General features: G+C 39.5%; 1 protein-coding gene across 2 annotated transcripts; it reads left to right on the top strand.

The window, feature by feature from the left end:
• Positions 1-2,224: 2,224 nt before the first annotated feature.
• Positions 2,225-13,044, top strand: NIPA2 (NIPA magnesium transporter 2). 2 transcript variants are annotated; one of them, XM_010162998.1, is made up of 7 exons: positions 2,225-2,283; positions 7,456-7,514; positions 7,913-8,135; positions 9,812-9,868; positions 10,620-10,710; positions 11,271-11,431; positions 12,085-13,044. In XM_010162998.1, exons 3-7 carry the CDS (start codon positions 7,997-7,999, stop codon positions 12,720-12,722), a joined length of 1,086 nt encoding a protein of 361 aa, XP_010161300.1. In that variant the 5' UTR covers positions 2,225-2,283; positions 7,456-7,514; positions 7,913-7,996; the 3' UTR covers positions 12,723-13,044. The 2 variants fall into 2 exon arrangements, with proteins under 2 accessions (XP_010161300.1, XP_010161301.1); XM_010162999.1 differs by lacking the exons at positions 2,225-2,283; positions 7,456-7,514; positions 9,812-9,868 and having other exon boundaries at positions 7,997-8,135.
• The last annotated feature ends 698 nt before the right edge of the window (positions 13,045-13,742 follow it).

The raw sequence follows: 13,742 nt of genomic DNA, 5'->3' as shown, positions 1-13,742 counted from the left end.
GGGCGTTGGACCTGGCGGTACAAGCCCAAGGAGACCTTCGCCGTGTTGGTTCCTCCGTAGTGGGAAACCTGCCGTGGTTTGGGCTCAGAAGGCCAAGATTTAAAAACAAAACAAACCAAAACCCCAGTCTGTGTGTTTGTTCGGTTCTCTAACTGGGCAGCATTGTCAGGCTGCAGCGAGCTGGCCCTGCCCGAGCTCCAGAGCTGCTGTGCTTCCCAGTGGAGTGTGCCGCCAAACCAGTTTGCCTTCGGTGTGGCTGAGGACTGAGTTCAGCTGGGGTTGGGGATTGCTCCCCGATCAGCTGCAGCAGAAATTCAGAGCCCTGGCAGTGCTTGTGGTTGAGGTGGAAAAAACAATTGAAGCTTTGTGTTGTAGTTGAGAATGACGATCCGTGTTCATTCTCACACTGTGAAGGTACAGGCTCAATCTGACTCTTTAGTCCCTGCCTTTTTCTCCCATCTCTTTTCTTTTTTAACCAGTCAGATTTCTCCATTTTTCCAGCAATATTGTAAACTTTATTTTTAATTAATGCATAATAAATATAAGTCCTCATGGCCTCTTGTGTGCCTCCTTATATACAGTTGTTGCTGGTTTTCCCCTGAAAGGTAACAAGTTTGGTGGGAAAGTATTGTGTAAGTTTTCAGCAGTATCATTGTATTTAGAATTCAGTGTCACACTGGTTCTGCTTTTCATTAAAGTTTCTAATGCTCAGGATAAAATTCTGGCAGATAGAAAGCAGTTTATAGCAGATTATCAGTGATGTCAAAGGAAAACCAGTGACTGATGTCTCAATTCGACTTTAACTTATTGGGTTACCTTAAATTTGAAAATGCCTGTCGAAAATACTAAAGGTGGAACCTCGGTGAACCAGTGCTGGTGACTCATCCTACTGAGAGTGGAGCTCGTGTACTAGGTACAGCAAAAATGAAGCAAGTCCTGTCCTCTACTCTTATCTTGAGTCTACTTTGATAGACTTCTGGGAATACAATCAATACAGTATCAGCTATAAAGCACTGTCTGTAGTTTGTGTTCAGTTAATGAATAGCAGTCTTAGTGAAGTTACTTTTTAGTTTTATGTGAAAATGCTTTAGTTGAAGGTCATCCTTTTTATAGAAGAGAATAACTACAAATAGCAAATACAAAGAATAAGATGTACACAAACTTTTAGTGTGGTTTCTTGGTTTTTCCCCCAGTTTCTTAAAATTGAATGTTTGTTGCTTTTACTTTGTTAGTAGAGATCTGCTATAAAGGATGTTTCCCCACAGTTTAAAACTTTTAAAATAGGCAACTTTAAAACTGTTAAAATATGTTTCGTTTTCCAAGTACTTGTGCTAGTGCCTCTAACATTGTATTATATCTAGACACATATATAACATTATCTTTATAGACAAATTAATTTTTTTGTTTTATCTTGCCTATGTAAGATGTACATAATTATGTATGTAAGTTTGCACACTCATTTAACTTTGGGGCAAACTTACAGTGCAAGATTGAAAGTACTCTTTCCTAAAATAATGAATACAGAATCTTTGGGTGCTGTATGTATGCATCTTGGCTTTTTAAAGATGCATATGACTAAGATTCAAACTAGCAGCTCTTTTATCTTATTGCTGTGTTACATCTCTCCTTGCAATGTTCTCTACACCTTTGTTTAAAAGATATCTTCATGAGTGGACAGAGCGTAACTGGGCAAGACTTGGATTGAAGAGTTAGCTGTATTTTGAGGATTTTAGTAATCTTACTGAGAATATTTCTGTGTTCATACTCCTTGCCACCCCACAGTTCTGTATATAAACTTCCTCTGAAAACTCACCATACCAAAGCCAATAATTAAAACTTTATATGAAAGTGCTATAGCACTTTCAAATTACAGAATGAAACTAAAAGGACTAGGGTAGTATTTCAGTTCAACTTTAGCATGTTACCTTCTAAAGAATATCTTAGATCACAAGTTAATTTATTTGATAAATTAAGTGAAAAGCAAAGGGATTAAATAACTGTAACACTTCAGATGAGACATACCTAAGGAAGATCAAATTTAAAATCACACTACTTTGTTATTCAAGTGTTTTTAAAAGGAAAGTCCTCTCCCTTTTTAAAGCGTAGATGAGACAATGTACAGTCTTGTGTCATGCATGAAAATGAGATTAACTTGATATGATGGACCTAATTTTTTAGCTGAATCCTCAGAATGCAAATTAATATTATTTTTAACTTATGTTTTAGATACCTAACACTGAAATATTAAAGAAGCAAACGCCCCTGGTTTTCGGAACAAAATTGGTACGTATAATGAGCCTTGGATTTTTGTTGTTAGGGAGTGTTTCTGTTTCCTCTGGTTTTATGCCTGTGGAAAGGAAGAAGGGGACACATAATGATCAATGTGTATTTGTTAAAAACAGCTTGTTGATTCAACCCCTTTTTCTTCCCTGAAAAGCTTTATGGCGAGGAGGGCATTAAGTGGGTGCTCTGTTTCGATGTTAGGAACATAAAACTTCTCACAGACCTTTTGTAAGTAAACAGAATTGAGAATAAAATACCACAGAAGAGTTCAAAAGGTGGTGACTGGCTGTACCTGGAGTAACTGTTAGTAATGTCTTGTCAAAATAAGCAAACAGACTTTGTTTAAAAATCCTTCTGTGTGAGTCACCTCTGAATCTTGTGCTGTTTACTATTAGTGATCTGGCTGAAAGGACAGGGACATAATGGCATTGAGCAGGGAAGGGCTGCCAGTGTGTGAACTCAGATGAATATTTTCAGGAAACATTTCTGAAAGAGATAGATGCTTTTTTATTACACCCAGGCAGGAATAATTTGCTATACAAATACAGTTTACAGAACAGTAGTTCTGTAGAAAGGAATGTAGAAGTTATACCAATAGAGAAATTGAAGAGTCAACAATCGATGACTGCTCAGGAAGAGCTAAGAAAACGACCCATTTTGGGTTGTGTGAAAAGAAGTATAGTCTTCCAGTGTATTGCAGAGGTAATAATAACTCAGGTAGAATACTGTATGTGGCTTTGGGAGTTGTACTTCCTTTAAAAAAAAAAAAGTAAGCTTTTGGGAAAGGACTCAAAGGGTGGCACAGCTGGAAGCACCAAGCACCTGACTTGCAGAGTAATGTTAAGATGTGGGTGCAAAGATACGGGGAGTTGTATCTTTTTCAAGTCCACAGTGGACAAATGTAACAGGCTTTCCTAGTCAAAGTGAAGATCTAGATGAAAATCATTAGATAATGAGAGTTCCTAACAGCACCAAAGCAGGGCTGTGGTTTTTGTGAAGTTTCCCTCGTAACTATTCCCCAGGAGAAGCTTGGCTGAATTATTTGTAATGAGGAGCAGCAGTGAATGGTGCTGTACGTGGCAAAAGGTTGAAGCAAATGGCCTGTTAAGGTCCTTTTTAGCTTAGTGACATCATCCTGTTCACAGTTAAGATCAGTTTTTAGACAAGAAAATTGTCGATTCTAGCTTTTGAATGTTTTAGCTTATATTTAGATTACTTCTGGGAGAAAATACTGTCCACTGAACTCTTGAGGGCTGGTGGCCATGTAGGCAAAGCTGGAACAATCCACCATATTTACTTTTACTGGCTGTAGTTACTGCTTCCATACAATGTACAACTTGTGGAAATGATACTGATTTTCTTTGGGTGTTAATTCCCTCATACTTACTTATCCTTATCTGCTTTTAAATGTAAAATATTATTTAATGTCATGACACCATTTTTAGTGTTTCTGAATATTTAGGGTGATTACTTGTTACAATAAATAGATAACATCTTTTGAGCGCTGTGTGCGTGCTGGTTTGGGGAGAAAAGGACTTTTCAGCAAAGAGACAAAGAAGTGTTTCCTTGTGGTTTAGACTACAGATTCTGTATGTTGTCAGCATTCGTGATGCTTCTTGGTTGCATGTTGAAAATAAGCAAACAGACTTTGTGGCTAATCTGGACTTGCTGAAGTCCCACAGGTTTGTTTTTTCAGAAAGCTTTTTCTCCATTTCCCCCTGGCTGCTAACCCAGGCTCAGTGTGCATTCCCTCTGTTGTCTGTCATTGCACTGTTGCACACTGAGAGTTATGACTCATGATACTAGATGATCCACAGGCAGTTCATAAATGGGTAGTTCTTCGAGACATTGTAGATGCTGTAGCTTCTGTGGATAGGAAAGTCCCATCCCCTCATTACATCTCTGAAATCAGAGCAGCAGACTAGTATTCCTCCGTGCACCTGCTGGTTTGGGATGAATGAATTGTTCTCTGTGTTAAAATCAGCTGTGAACTTGATTAAAGCACCTTTGCAGAGCTACACCAGCTATAACTAAAACCCCAGCTCTTTGTTTAACTGCTACGTTTTCTGGCTTCTCTCCTGTTTGTAACTTAGTAGTGGCCCTGGCTGCTGGAACAGGACAGCTTTGGCATGTCCCAAAGCCAAAACGTGAGAGAAGTATTTACTGCAGAAATTGCTTGTTTCCTAGCTTTTTTTTTCTTATTTCCAAAGATGATAATTTTTCTTGATTATATTTATGAGGACTCATTAGTTCTTCTTTTACTGAGTCCTAAGGTTAGGATTAAACTACTTGATTTCCTGAAGTGTAGAAGTTCCTGTGCCCGCTGTTTCTCCGACTCTGCAGCTCTATATGTCAGTTCTACACGTGCGAATTACATCCGTGCTGTACGCAAAGTGAACCAGCGCTCTTCGGAGAGAAGCTGGGTTTGCTGTGACTGTGCTGCAGAAATGGTCACAAATGTAAATGCAGACATCTGTGTAAGCCTTCTGTGGAAGCATGGCAGTCCAGCCCAAGCAGAACTGGGACTGCTCATTCTGTGTGGACAAATAAACTTAGAAGGAAGAGCTAGCAGTAGTTTGTGCGAAGAAATGGTTAAGATTTGAGTTGTTTGTGAGATTAACAAAGTGGTTGATGGGGACTCAAAAACTCTTTAATGTATTTGGGACTTGAGGGTGAGTAGAATTCCTATTTTTGAAGTGTAGCATCCTTAGGGTGTTTTTAAGTCTAAATTCAGAAAATTCCATGTTATCTTGCAAGTTTTCCTCATTCTTCTGCAATCAAATTCTTCCTCTGCGCCAAAGAAACGCAGCCTGTGCTCTCCCTTGTCTCTGAAATGCAGTGGGTGGAAGATGTCAGAATGGGACTAACTGATGCTCTTTATCTCTGTCAGAAATGTTTTCATGTAGATGAAACTATGCAAGCCAGGGAGAGGAGAAAAAAAAGTGGTTTTGCCAGTATAATGAGTTCTCTTTTAGTAAAAAGCTACACTAGTAAAAATACTCCCATTGGTAATATAACTTGAGTAGCTAGTGCTGAACACACTGGTACAGTAGGAAAGCTGAGCAAAAGCAGTGCCCCTCCCCCAGGTGATGCTGTACCAGGATCACATTTTACACCAGCTGGAGCCAGAAGAACTTGGCTTGATTACCTGAACAGTGTGACTTAGGGCTGCTGGAAAGATGGTAGAGAGAACAGTTGCAAAAGCCTCTTGATGTTTTTTCCTTGCATTAAAAGTTGCCTTTATCCTTCAGGGGACTTGAAAGTCTTGCTTTGTTTTCAAAACCAGATAACTTCTTGATGCAGTTAGTGAGGTGACTTGTTCTGTGCTTGGCTGCTAGCCAAGTGCTGGCCCAGTGAAACCACCACACCCACACTCATCATGACTTTTTTGGTTTTGTTAGATGTTTTTGTATCATCCAAGAATCTACTTTTGAGGTTTTTTTAAATCACTAGAAAATGAAAGCAGATCCCTGCAGTTCATTTACTTCAAAATTTCCTAAAAAAGAAAATACTAAAAATCAGTGTTCAAGGATTAAGGAAAGAGGATTTTAACATTTTGAACTGTGGATCTTGCAGTATTTTGAATAGTGCCATGTTGAGTGCTTATTAAATGGGACTGTTTTCCTATATTTTTTCACAGCCTGACTGGTTGCAAATAAGAGGATGTGTGTTTAATTTTAATGTTAACCTACCTGCAGTTCTCTGCCAGGTTTTCCTAGGTGACTTAATCAGAGTTGGAAGCAAGAGCATACAGAGAAAGGTAGTATTTGAAGAAAGAGATGCAGGAATCAGAACTGTGAACTGGCATGGCAGACTGGCATGATGATTTTGTCTAGTCCTGCACCAGTGGGTGCATCTGTCTCTGCTGGAGCCTCAGCGTGCAAGAGGATGCTTGATGTTGCAGTATCTTGACACCAGCATTGTCCTCCCGCTTGGGGAACCTGCTGCTCTATCTCAGTATTAAAGCTGTAGAATTCAGATTCAAATAAGTGCTGGAGTAGAAATATTTTATTCCCTCATTGTCTTTGCCCCTTTTCCATTTAAATCAAAAACTTGTAAATGCAGCTTAAATCACATGCCATGTTTCTGAATATCTGGAAAGTAATTGGGTAGGGAAATAAACTGCTAGACTTGGCACATCTGGGATTGCTGTTCCCAATAAATATTTTTTTTATCTATAGGTGTTTTTTTCCTTTAGAGCAGTTCTCTATACTGTCATAGTTAGCAGTTCTCTTGAAATCAAAGCCTAAAAATAGGTTTGATTTTCCTTCATACTGGAGAAGAGAAGGCTCCAGGGGGACCTTATAGCAGTTTTCCAGTACCTGAAAGGTGCCTATAAGAAAGCTGGGGAAGAACTGTTCACAAGGGCATGTAGCAATAGGACAAGGGGCAATGGTTTTAAACTAGAAAAGGGTAGATTTAGGTTGGATATTAGGAAAAAGTTTTTCAATATGAGGGTGGTGGATCATTGGAACAGGTTGCCCAGAGAGGTAGTGGAGGCACCATCCCTAGAGATATTCAGGGTCAGGCTTGATGGGGCTCTGAGCAACCTGCTCTAGTAAAGTTGTCCCTGCTCACTGCAGAGAGGTTGGACTAGATGAACTCTGAGGGTCCCTTCCAACCAAATACGTTCTGTGATTGTACAGAGAGGTTAATCACCTTGAACATACTTTGCGCAGGTTTGTTTTTTGAGTTTAAAAATTATTTACAGCTATCTTACATTAAAAATCTTGTGTGTTAGATGGAATCTGGGAAATCCTCATTGCAGCATGTAACAGGAAAAGAGATGCACTGAAATAGATTTTCTTGTTGAGCTACAAGTTGAGTATGTAAAATCTTGATTTCTAGTCTAAAAATTAGTATCTTCTGCTAAGCTATTGTTGAGGTCTTACATAACTGAATTTAGAGTCTTAGCAGGCTAAGTGAAAGCCTTTCACCTGTAAGCCAATTGTTACGTAGCTAAGCTGAAAAGATGCTTCGTACAGGGATGGGAAACTATATCAGCAATCTACTATATATGGTAAAATGCATCAACAGATACCTTATTTCTTGTTCCAGATTTCCCTGTTTGTTAGAGGATAAGTGCACGTGCATACATCTCAAGCTTGTTTGTGTTAGGGAAATTGCTATATGATTAAACACCCATTCTAATCTTCTCTTTAATTTTTCTAGTGAGTTTATATGGAAGATATGCTCTGGCTGTACTCAAGCTCTTACAAACTGATTTCAATGTAAGTAATTGATCAGTACTGTCAGTTCCCTGGTGTGCCAAACATAAGTAATTCTGTGTACTTAGTGAAAAGAAAAATAAATCATGCATCAGCCATGAGCCATACATACATGCAAGGTTTTCCTTAACCTTTCTCAAATAGCTTTTATTTGTTTAAGTGTCAGTTTTTCTATGCCAGGTCAGAAGCCCTTCCTTCTGTATGTTCAGATTTGTTAGTCACTCATCCATGGTTCAAGCTTACACGTGCTTCAAAGATTGCTTTTTTTGCCCCTTTGGTTTTTTTAAATACGCTCCTCGCAGAGACCATTTGCAGGAGAACCAGTCACATGAGCTGTTGAGTATTTTCTTACACAGTATGTACTTCGACCAGTTTAATTCTGATGCGTTTATTTTGCTCAGGTTTCAGTGTTGCATCATCTTGTGTTGAGTAACAGAAGTTCTACTGTTCGTTGATCAATGTGACAGTCTTTAGTAGTTTACGAGATGAGCCAGACTCGTGGGAGATATGACTTCTATATTGGTCTGGTGTTGGCTATGAGCTCCAGCATTTTCATCGGAGGAAGCTTCATCCTGAAAAAGAAAGGCCTTCTCCGCTTAGCTAGAAAAGGCTCCATGAGAGCAGGTAAATACCTGTTTAAGAAACTTGCTGACATTTAGGTTTTGCTCTTGAACAGATTACTCAACTTATGATCTTGTTTTGACATTTTTTGTTTGTTACAGGTGTATGAAACTGAAAACATACAGCTGGTGTGTTTTTTCTCTGGTGTCAGATGCACTTAGCTCTGTGATACATACTGTTTAATTTGCATGTAATGCCCTCTAGGGACACTTGTTGAAGGATTCCTTTGCGTGCCAGTTAAGTCTAAATTGTACTTGCAAATTCAGTCTGGAAGTAGCATTCTTAGCTACATCTGTGCTCCTGAATGAGTGAATTTAGGAGAATACTAACTGCATTTGAGTGTCAGGAGATTGTTGTAGAAAACTAAAAATCACGTGTAATAATCATGTGTAACTAGTAGTGTCCCTCAAGGGTTCATACTGGAAGCAATAGTATTTAATATTTTCATTAGCGATACAGACAGTGGTATCAAATGCACCCTCAGTGAGTTCGTGGATGACACCAAGCTGAGTGGTGCAGTTGATGCAGTAGAGGGATGGGATGCCATGCAGAGGGACCTTGTCAGGCTTGAGAAATGGGCCCATGCAAGCCTCATGAGGTTCAGCAAGGCCAGGTCCTGCACCTGGGTCAGGTGAATCTGTGGTATCAATACAGGCTGAGGGATGAAGGCATTGAGAGCAGCCCTGTGGAGAAGGACTTGGGGTACTGGTGGATGAAAAATTGGACATGAGCCAGCAACGAGTGCTCACAGCCCAAAAGACCAACTGTATCCTGGGCTGCGCCAAGAGAAGTGTGGCCAGCAGGTCGAGGGAGGTGATTCTGCCCCTCTACTCTGCTCTGGTGAGACCCCACCTGGAGTACTGTGTCCAGCTCTGGAGCCCTCAGCACAAGAAGGACGTGGACCTGTTAGAGTAGGTCCAGAGCAGGGCCACAAAAATGATCAGAGGGATGGAACACCTCTCCTGTGAGGACAGGCTGAGAGAGTTGGGGCTGTTCCGCCTGGAGAAGAGAAGTCTCCAGGGAGATCTTATTGCAGCCTTTCAGTATGTGAAGGGGGCTTATAAGAGAGACAGGGAGAGAGTTTTTACCAGGCCTGTAGCAACAGGAGAAGGGGCAATGCTTTTAAACTGAGAGAGGACAGATTTAGACAGGATGGTTGCAGCGTTCTTAGATGATTCTGGAGGTTGAATCTGAATATTTTTAATTCACCTGTCAGCTCTGCTTCTAAAAGATGGTTGTTCTTGATATAGGTAATTCATGCTCCCTGGTTTGGAGTGGGAAAGTGTGACTACACTTCACGTGTTTGTACATTTAATCAACCACATAAACCACACACATTTTCTGCTAATTAGCACTCTTGTAAGAGACACATAACTTGGCTTTTCATGTCATTTCAGTGAGTTGAAAGAAACATTTTTCAGGGTAATGCAGATATGTTAATCTGTGCCATTTCTAATACAAAAGAAATAAAATAACTGGTTTTGAAAGTAGGCTGTAGGAGGCATATGCACGTCAGAAATTGAAGATCCTTTGATTTCAACCCCTCTAACTGTAAAGCCTAAGTATCAAAAGGCTGCCTGTGTTTTTAAAATGACTTTATGGTGATGTTATCAGTGATGGGGCTTACTGTTTGTCCATGTATGTTTTTAATGGAGTAGCAAACATTCTTTCAATTTTAGGTCAAGGTGGTCATGCATACCTTAAGGAGTGGCTGTGGTGGGCTGGACTTCTTTCAAGTAAGTATCAAAAATATAATCTGCCTTATGTAATTTCATTAAATGATTGTGCTACAGGTGGCAGCAATGGTTACAAAAAATGAGCAAGATGGGGGTTCTGCAATGTATGGTAATGCTGGCTGGTGAGTCGATGGGTGCAGCTCTAAACATTTTAATATAACTTCTCTCACACCAGAAGTTCTTTCATTAACTTTATTTTCCTCTTTGGGCAGTGGAACTAGGTTGGTCTTCCTGTATCTCTTTGCTAGTGTGTATATTCTGGTTTTTGCCTTAGCAGAGAAGTGCTTAGATATAGAAGATTCTTTAGAGGGAAGCATATTTTGGGATGATGTCCACTTTCTGTACTTTTTTTTTTTTCCATTGCTTAAACTCTGCACTGGCTGTCTGTGTTCATGTCACTATGGCTTAATGTATGCCTTGCCCTATAGCCTGCTACTGCAGATTTCTCCATGTAGGAGGTTCATGACTAAAGTTGGTAGGCTGGGGAACTACAACATAGACACCAAAATAAAACACCTTCTAATTTGGCTGAATTAATTTTCATACCTGTTGTAGTCCCCCAGCCTGTTTTTAAAATATAATAGCAAGGGAGGGGGTGGGGGGTGTGTTCTGCTAATACTGAACGCTATAATTAGGATCTTCCATTGTTCCTTTACTGCATGTTTGTGTCTACAGGAACACTTGCACTGATTCACAGGTTCGTTGTGTAAGACAGCCTAACTCCTTTTTTATTATTGTTATTACTCTGCAGTGGGAGCTGGTGAAGTAGCTAACTTTGCTGCCTATGCTTTTGCACCAGCTACATTAGTGACTCCTTTAGGAGCTCTCAGTGTTCTTGTAAGGTAAGAAACACTAACAGAAAATGGTGTGATTTCAGAGAGAAGTAAAATTCTTATTTAGAAATAAGTTGCTGAAATATGCTGTAATACATGTTGTTTGTTCTTAACAATAGAGTGCTTATAAACATCAGGAGTAACTTTAAGTTTCTCCAAATGTGAAATGACCATGCTGTAAAAGGGTTCTAGCAATCCATCTACACCTTGATCTGTGATAAGCCATCAGCCATCTGCAGTTCAAAAACACGTTGTATACTTGAGTAGTATTTTCATTCCTAACTAGAGTTAAGATTTTTGTCTTTTAAAAATTATTTTTTACAAGTGCTTAGATACAGAGTTTTTTGGGAGGCAGCAAAAAAAGGAGTTCTGGGGAGAGATGCCAAATATTAACATGTAGTTGTGTCCATAGCAAGTATCTTGAGATAGAAGATCAACTATGCAGCTATTTTTAAGCTGCACATTGTGTATGTAAGTGACCTGTACAGTTAAAGTAACCTGTAAGTTGACAAGCAAATGAATGAGATATTGCTAATTCCATGTTTGCTGGTGCATTTTTTTCTTCTTAGTGCCATTCTGTCATCCTTCTTTTTAAACGAAAAACTTAATCTACATGGAAAAATAGGGTGTTTGCTAAGTATACTGGGATCAACTGTGATGGTAATTCATGCTCCACAAGAGGAGGAAGTAGAAACTTTGAATGAAATGTCCCACAAACTGGGTGATCCAGGTAAGAAAAATGCTGGTGTGTTATGTGCACAGCCCATCAGTTCTTATTCTAGTTTCGTTACTGCTGCTTTAAAGTTCCAGGAAGACAGCCCGTGTCTGCTTCCTGTTGTGAAAATGAAATAGAGATTTAAATTCTGGGACATAATTCCATAGGGAGCTTTGCATGATGCCAGGGACCTGGTCTGGCCTTTGATGTGAACCACTGAGATTACAGTTTTAAACAAATGTAGCAGCACGGTTGGATAAACACAACTTTTTACATTTTGATTGACATGTGTCAGTCTCTAAGCCCAACTTTGAGCTATCCTTAAAATGAAAACATAGGTGCTGTGGTGTCTGCTGAGAAGTGTAATCCTAGAGACTAGCTCCTATGCTTACATGGAAGATGAGACACTCTGAAATACTCATCTGTAAAATACTATCCATGCAGAGACAGATCCTGTTCTAAACACAAGGAAACAGCGATGCCCAAGTTTCATTCTTTGTTTTAGCTAGCTCACTCAAAAATCATTTTAAGTTTTACGCTGGAAGAGTAATGAGAAACATCCTGAACTCTTGTTTAAGCTGAGCTGATCACATGGTCAATGAGTGTTTTCTAAGATGCCTTCCATAGTATATGTAAATAACAGGAATTTTTTTTCCCCCCAACCACAGGTTTTGTGGTCTTCGCAACTCTTATTGTCATTGTGTCTTTAATTCTAATATTTGTGGTGGGACCTCGCCATGGACAGACCAACATTCTTGTGTATATAACAATTTGTTCTGTAATTGGAGCATTATCAGTCTCTTGTGTAAAAGGTTTGGGCATTGCTATAAAGGAACTTCTTGCAGGAAAACCAGTGCTGAAACATCCCTTGTCTTGGATTCTGCTGCTAAGCCTTATTGTCTGTGTGAGCACGCAGATCAACTATTTAAACAGGGCTCTGGATATATTCAACACTTCGATAGTGACTCCGATATATTACGTAATCTTTACAACGTCTGTTTTAACTTGCTCCGCCATCCTTTTCAAGGAATGGCAGCACATGGCGGCCGATGACATTATTGGCACCTTCAGTGGCTTCCTGACTATTATTGTGGGGATCTTTTTATTGCATGCCTTCAAAGATGTTAATTTCACCCTGGCAAATCTACCCCTCTCTTTGCGGAAAGATGACAGAGCAGCAAACGGTACTTTGCTGAGCACGTACGACTGCTTTAATCATGATGAAGAAAGTTCTGCCTGTCTAGGTGAAATACAATCCACTGAGAGTCTCTCAGCCAGGAGAAATGGAAGTCTGTCAGCCTTCTGAAATACCTTCATGTTACGTAAGAGAAGAATAATTCTGTAACTCTGGATTTTTTTTTTTTTTTTCTGCTGTGAAATGTCTGAGCTTGTCTAGAAAATCATATACTTTTTAACAGTATGTGTAGACAATCATTAATTTTTAAGTTCAGTTAGGTTGGACAAAGAACACTGAAGGGGTTTTTATTTGCCTTATTTTTACTTTTAAAAAATACTAAAATGACCTCAGACCACAGTTGGTTTTGTTGCTTAAGTTATGTGTAAATACTTTCATTTCATTCTTCTGTTTCAAGATGTATTGCACTAATGACAATTTTATCAAAAATAAATGGCTTTATTTCTGCATCAGTGGTAAAAAGATTGCAGTGAACCTGGATCCTTTGTGCTTGTGCCCTGACTAAACACTGACCAACTATAAACATACTACAACGGGAGCTGCAGTAAGTACCCTTGTCCCAGTTTGTAAATGAGGAAAGCTACAGTAACCAAGCAAGACTAATCCTTTGAAAATACTGCTTAACTAAAGCTGTATGTAAAACTTGGCAGGATTTGCAACAAAAACCCCCAGCCTTGCCAAAGCAGAGTAACTGGCTGGCAGCAACAAGAAGGCAGGAGCTTCTGCTCTGCTTGGATAGGTGAGGTGGTAGTTCCTGCCAGGCCATTTTATGCAGGAGGAAGGATTTGAGTTGTTAATAGTAGCCAAAAAAAGCTCCTCCCTCTTCTGTAAAAGAGATCAGGTTCTGTCTGTTTGCTGCACCATGCTGCCCTGGCTCCATAGAGCTGCTCTGTGTTTTTGATGTTACAGCTTGAACTCCCAGAAGTGCAGTTTTGTTTGCAGGAACATGGTCACTGACTGTGACACTAAGCTTTTAAAAAGGCGACAAAAAATTGGAACACAGTGTCATTGCTTAAAAAAGAGGTGAGGCAGGTAGGTGGTAATTTAAGTTTGCAAAGGCATAAAATAAAAATTAGTGATACTGTTTTTATAAGAACACTTCTACCATCGATGTGAAGGTTAGAAATTACT

This window comes from Antrostomus carolinensis, unplaced genomic scaffold, assembly GCF_000700745.2.
Source record: "Antrostomus carolinensis isolate BGI_N321 unplaced genomic scaffold, ASM70074v2 scaffold4412, whole genome shotgun sequence".
Taxonomy (NCBI): Eukaryota; Metazoa; Chordata; class Aves; order Caprimulgiformes; family Caprimulgidae; genus Antrostomus; species Antrostomus carolinensis.
Note: the sequence above shows the minus strand (reverse complement) of the source record. Positions and strands in the feature narration are given on the sequence as shown.

Excerpts from the sequence above, each read along its gene's own strand:
- NIPA2 (XM_010162998.1), top strand. The coding sequence starts at position 7,997 with ATGAGCCAGACTCGTGGGAGATATGACTTCTATATTGGTCTGGTGTTG. Across the intron at positions 9,869-10,619 it reads GTGGGCTGGACTTCTTTCAA|TGGGAGCTGGTGAAGTAGCT; the intron begins GTAAGTATCAAA and ends ATTACTCTGCAG. Across the intron at positions 10,711-11,270 it reads GCTCTCAGTGTTCTTGTAAG|TGCCATTCTGTCATCCTTCT; the intron begins GTAAGAAACACT and ends TTTTCTTCTTAG.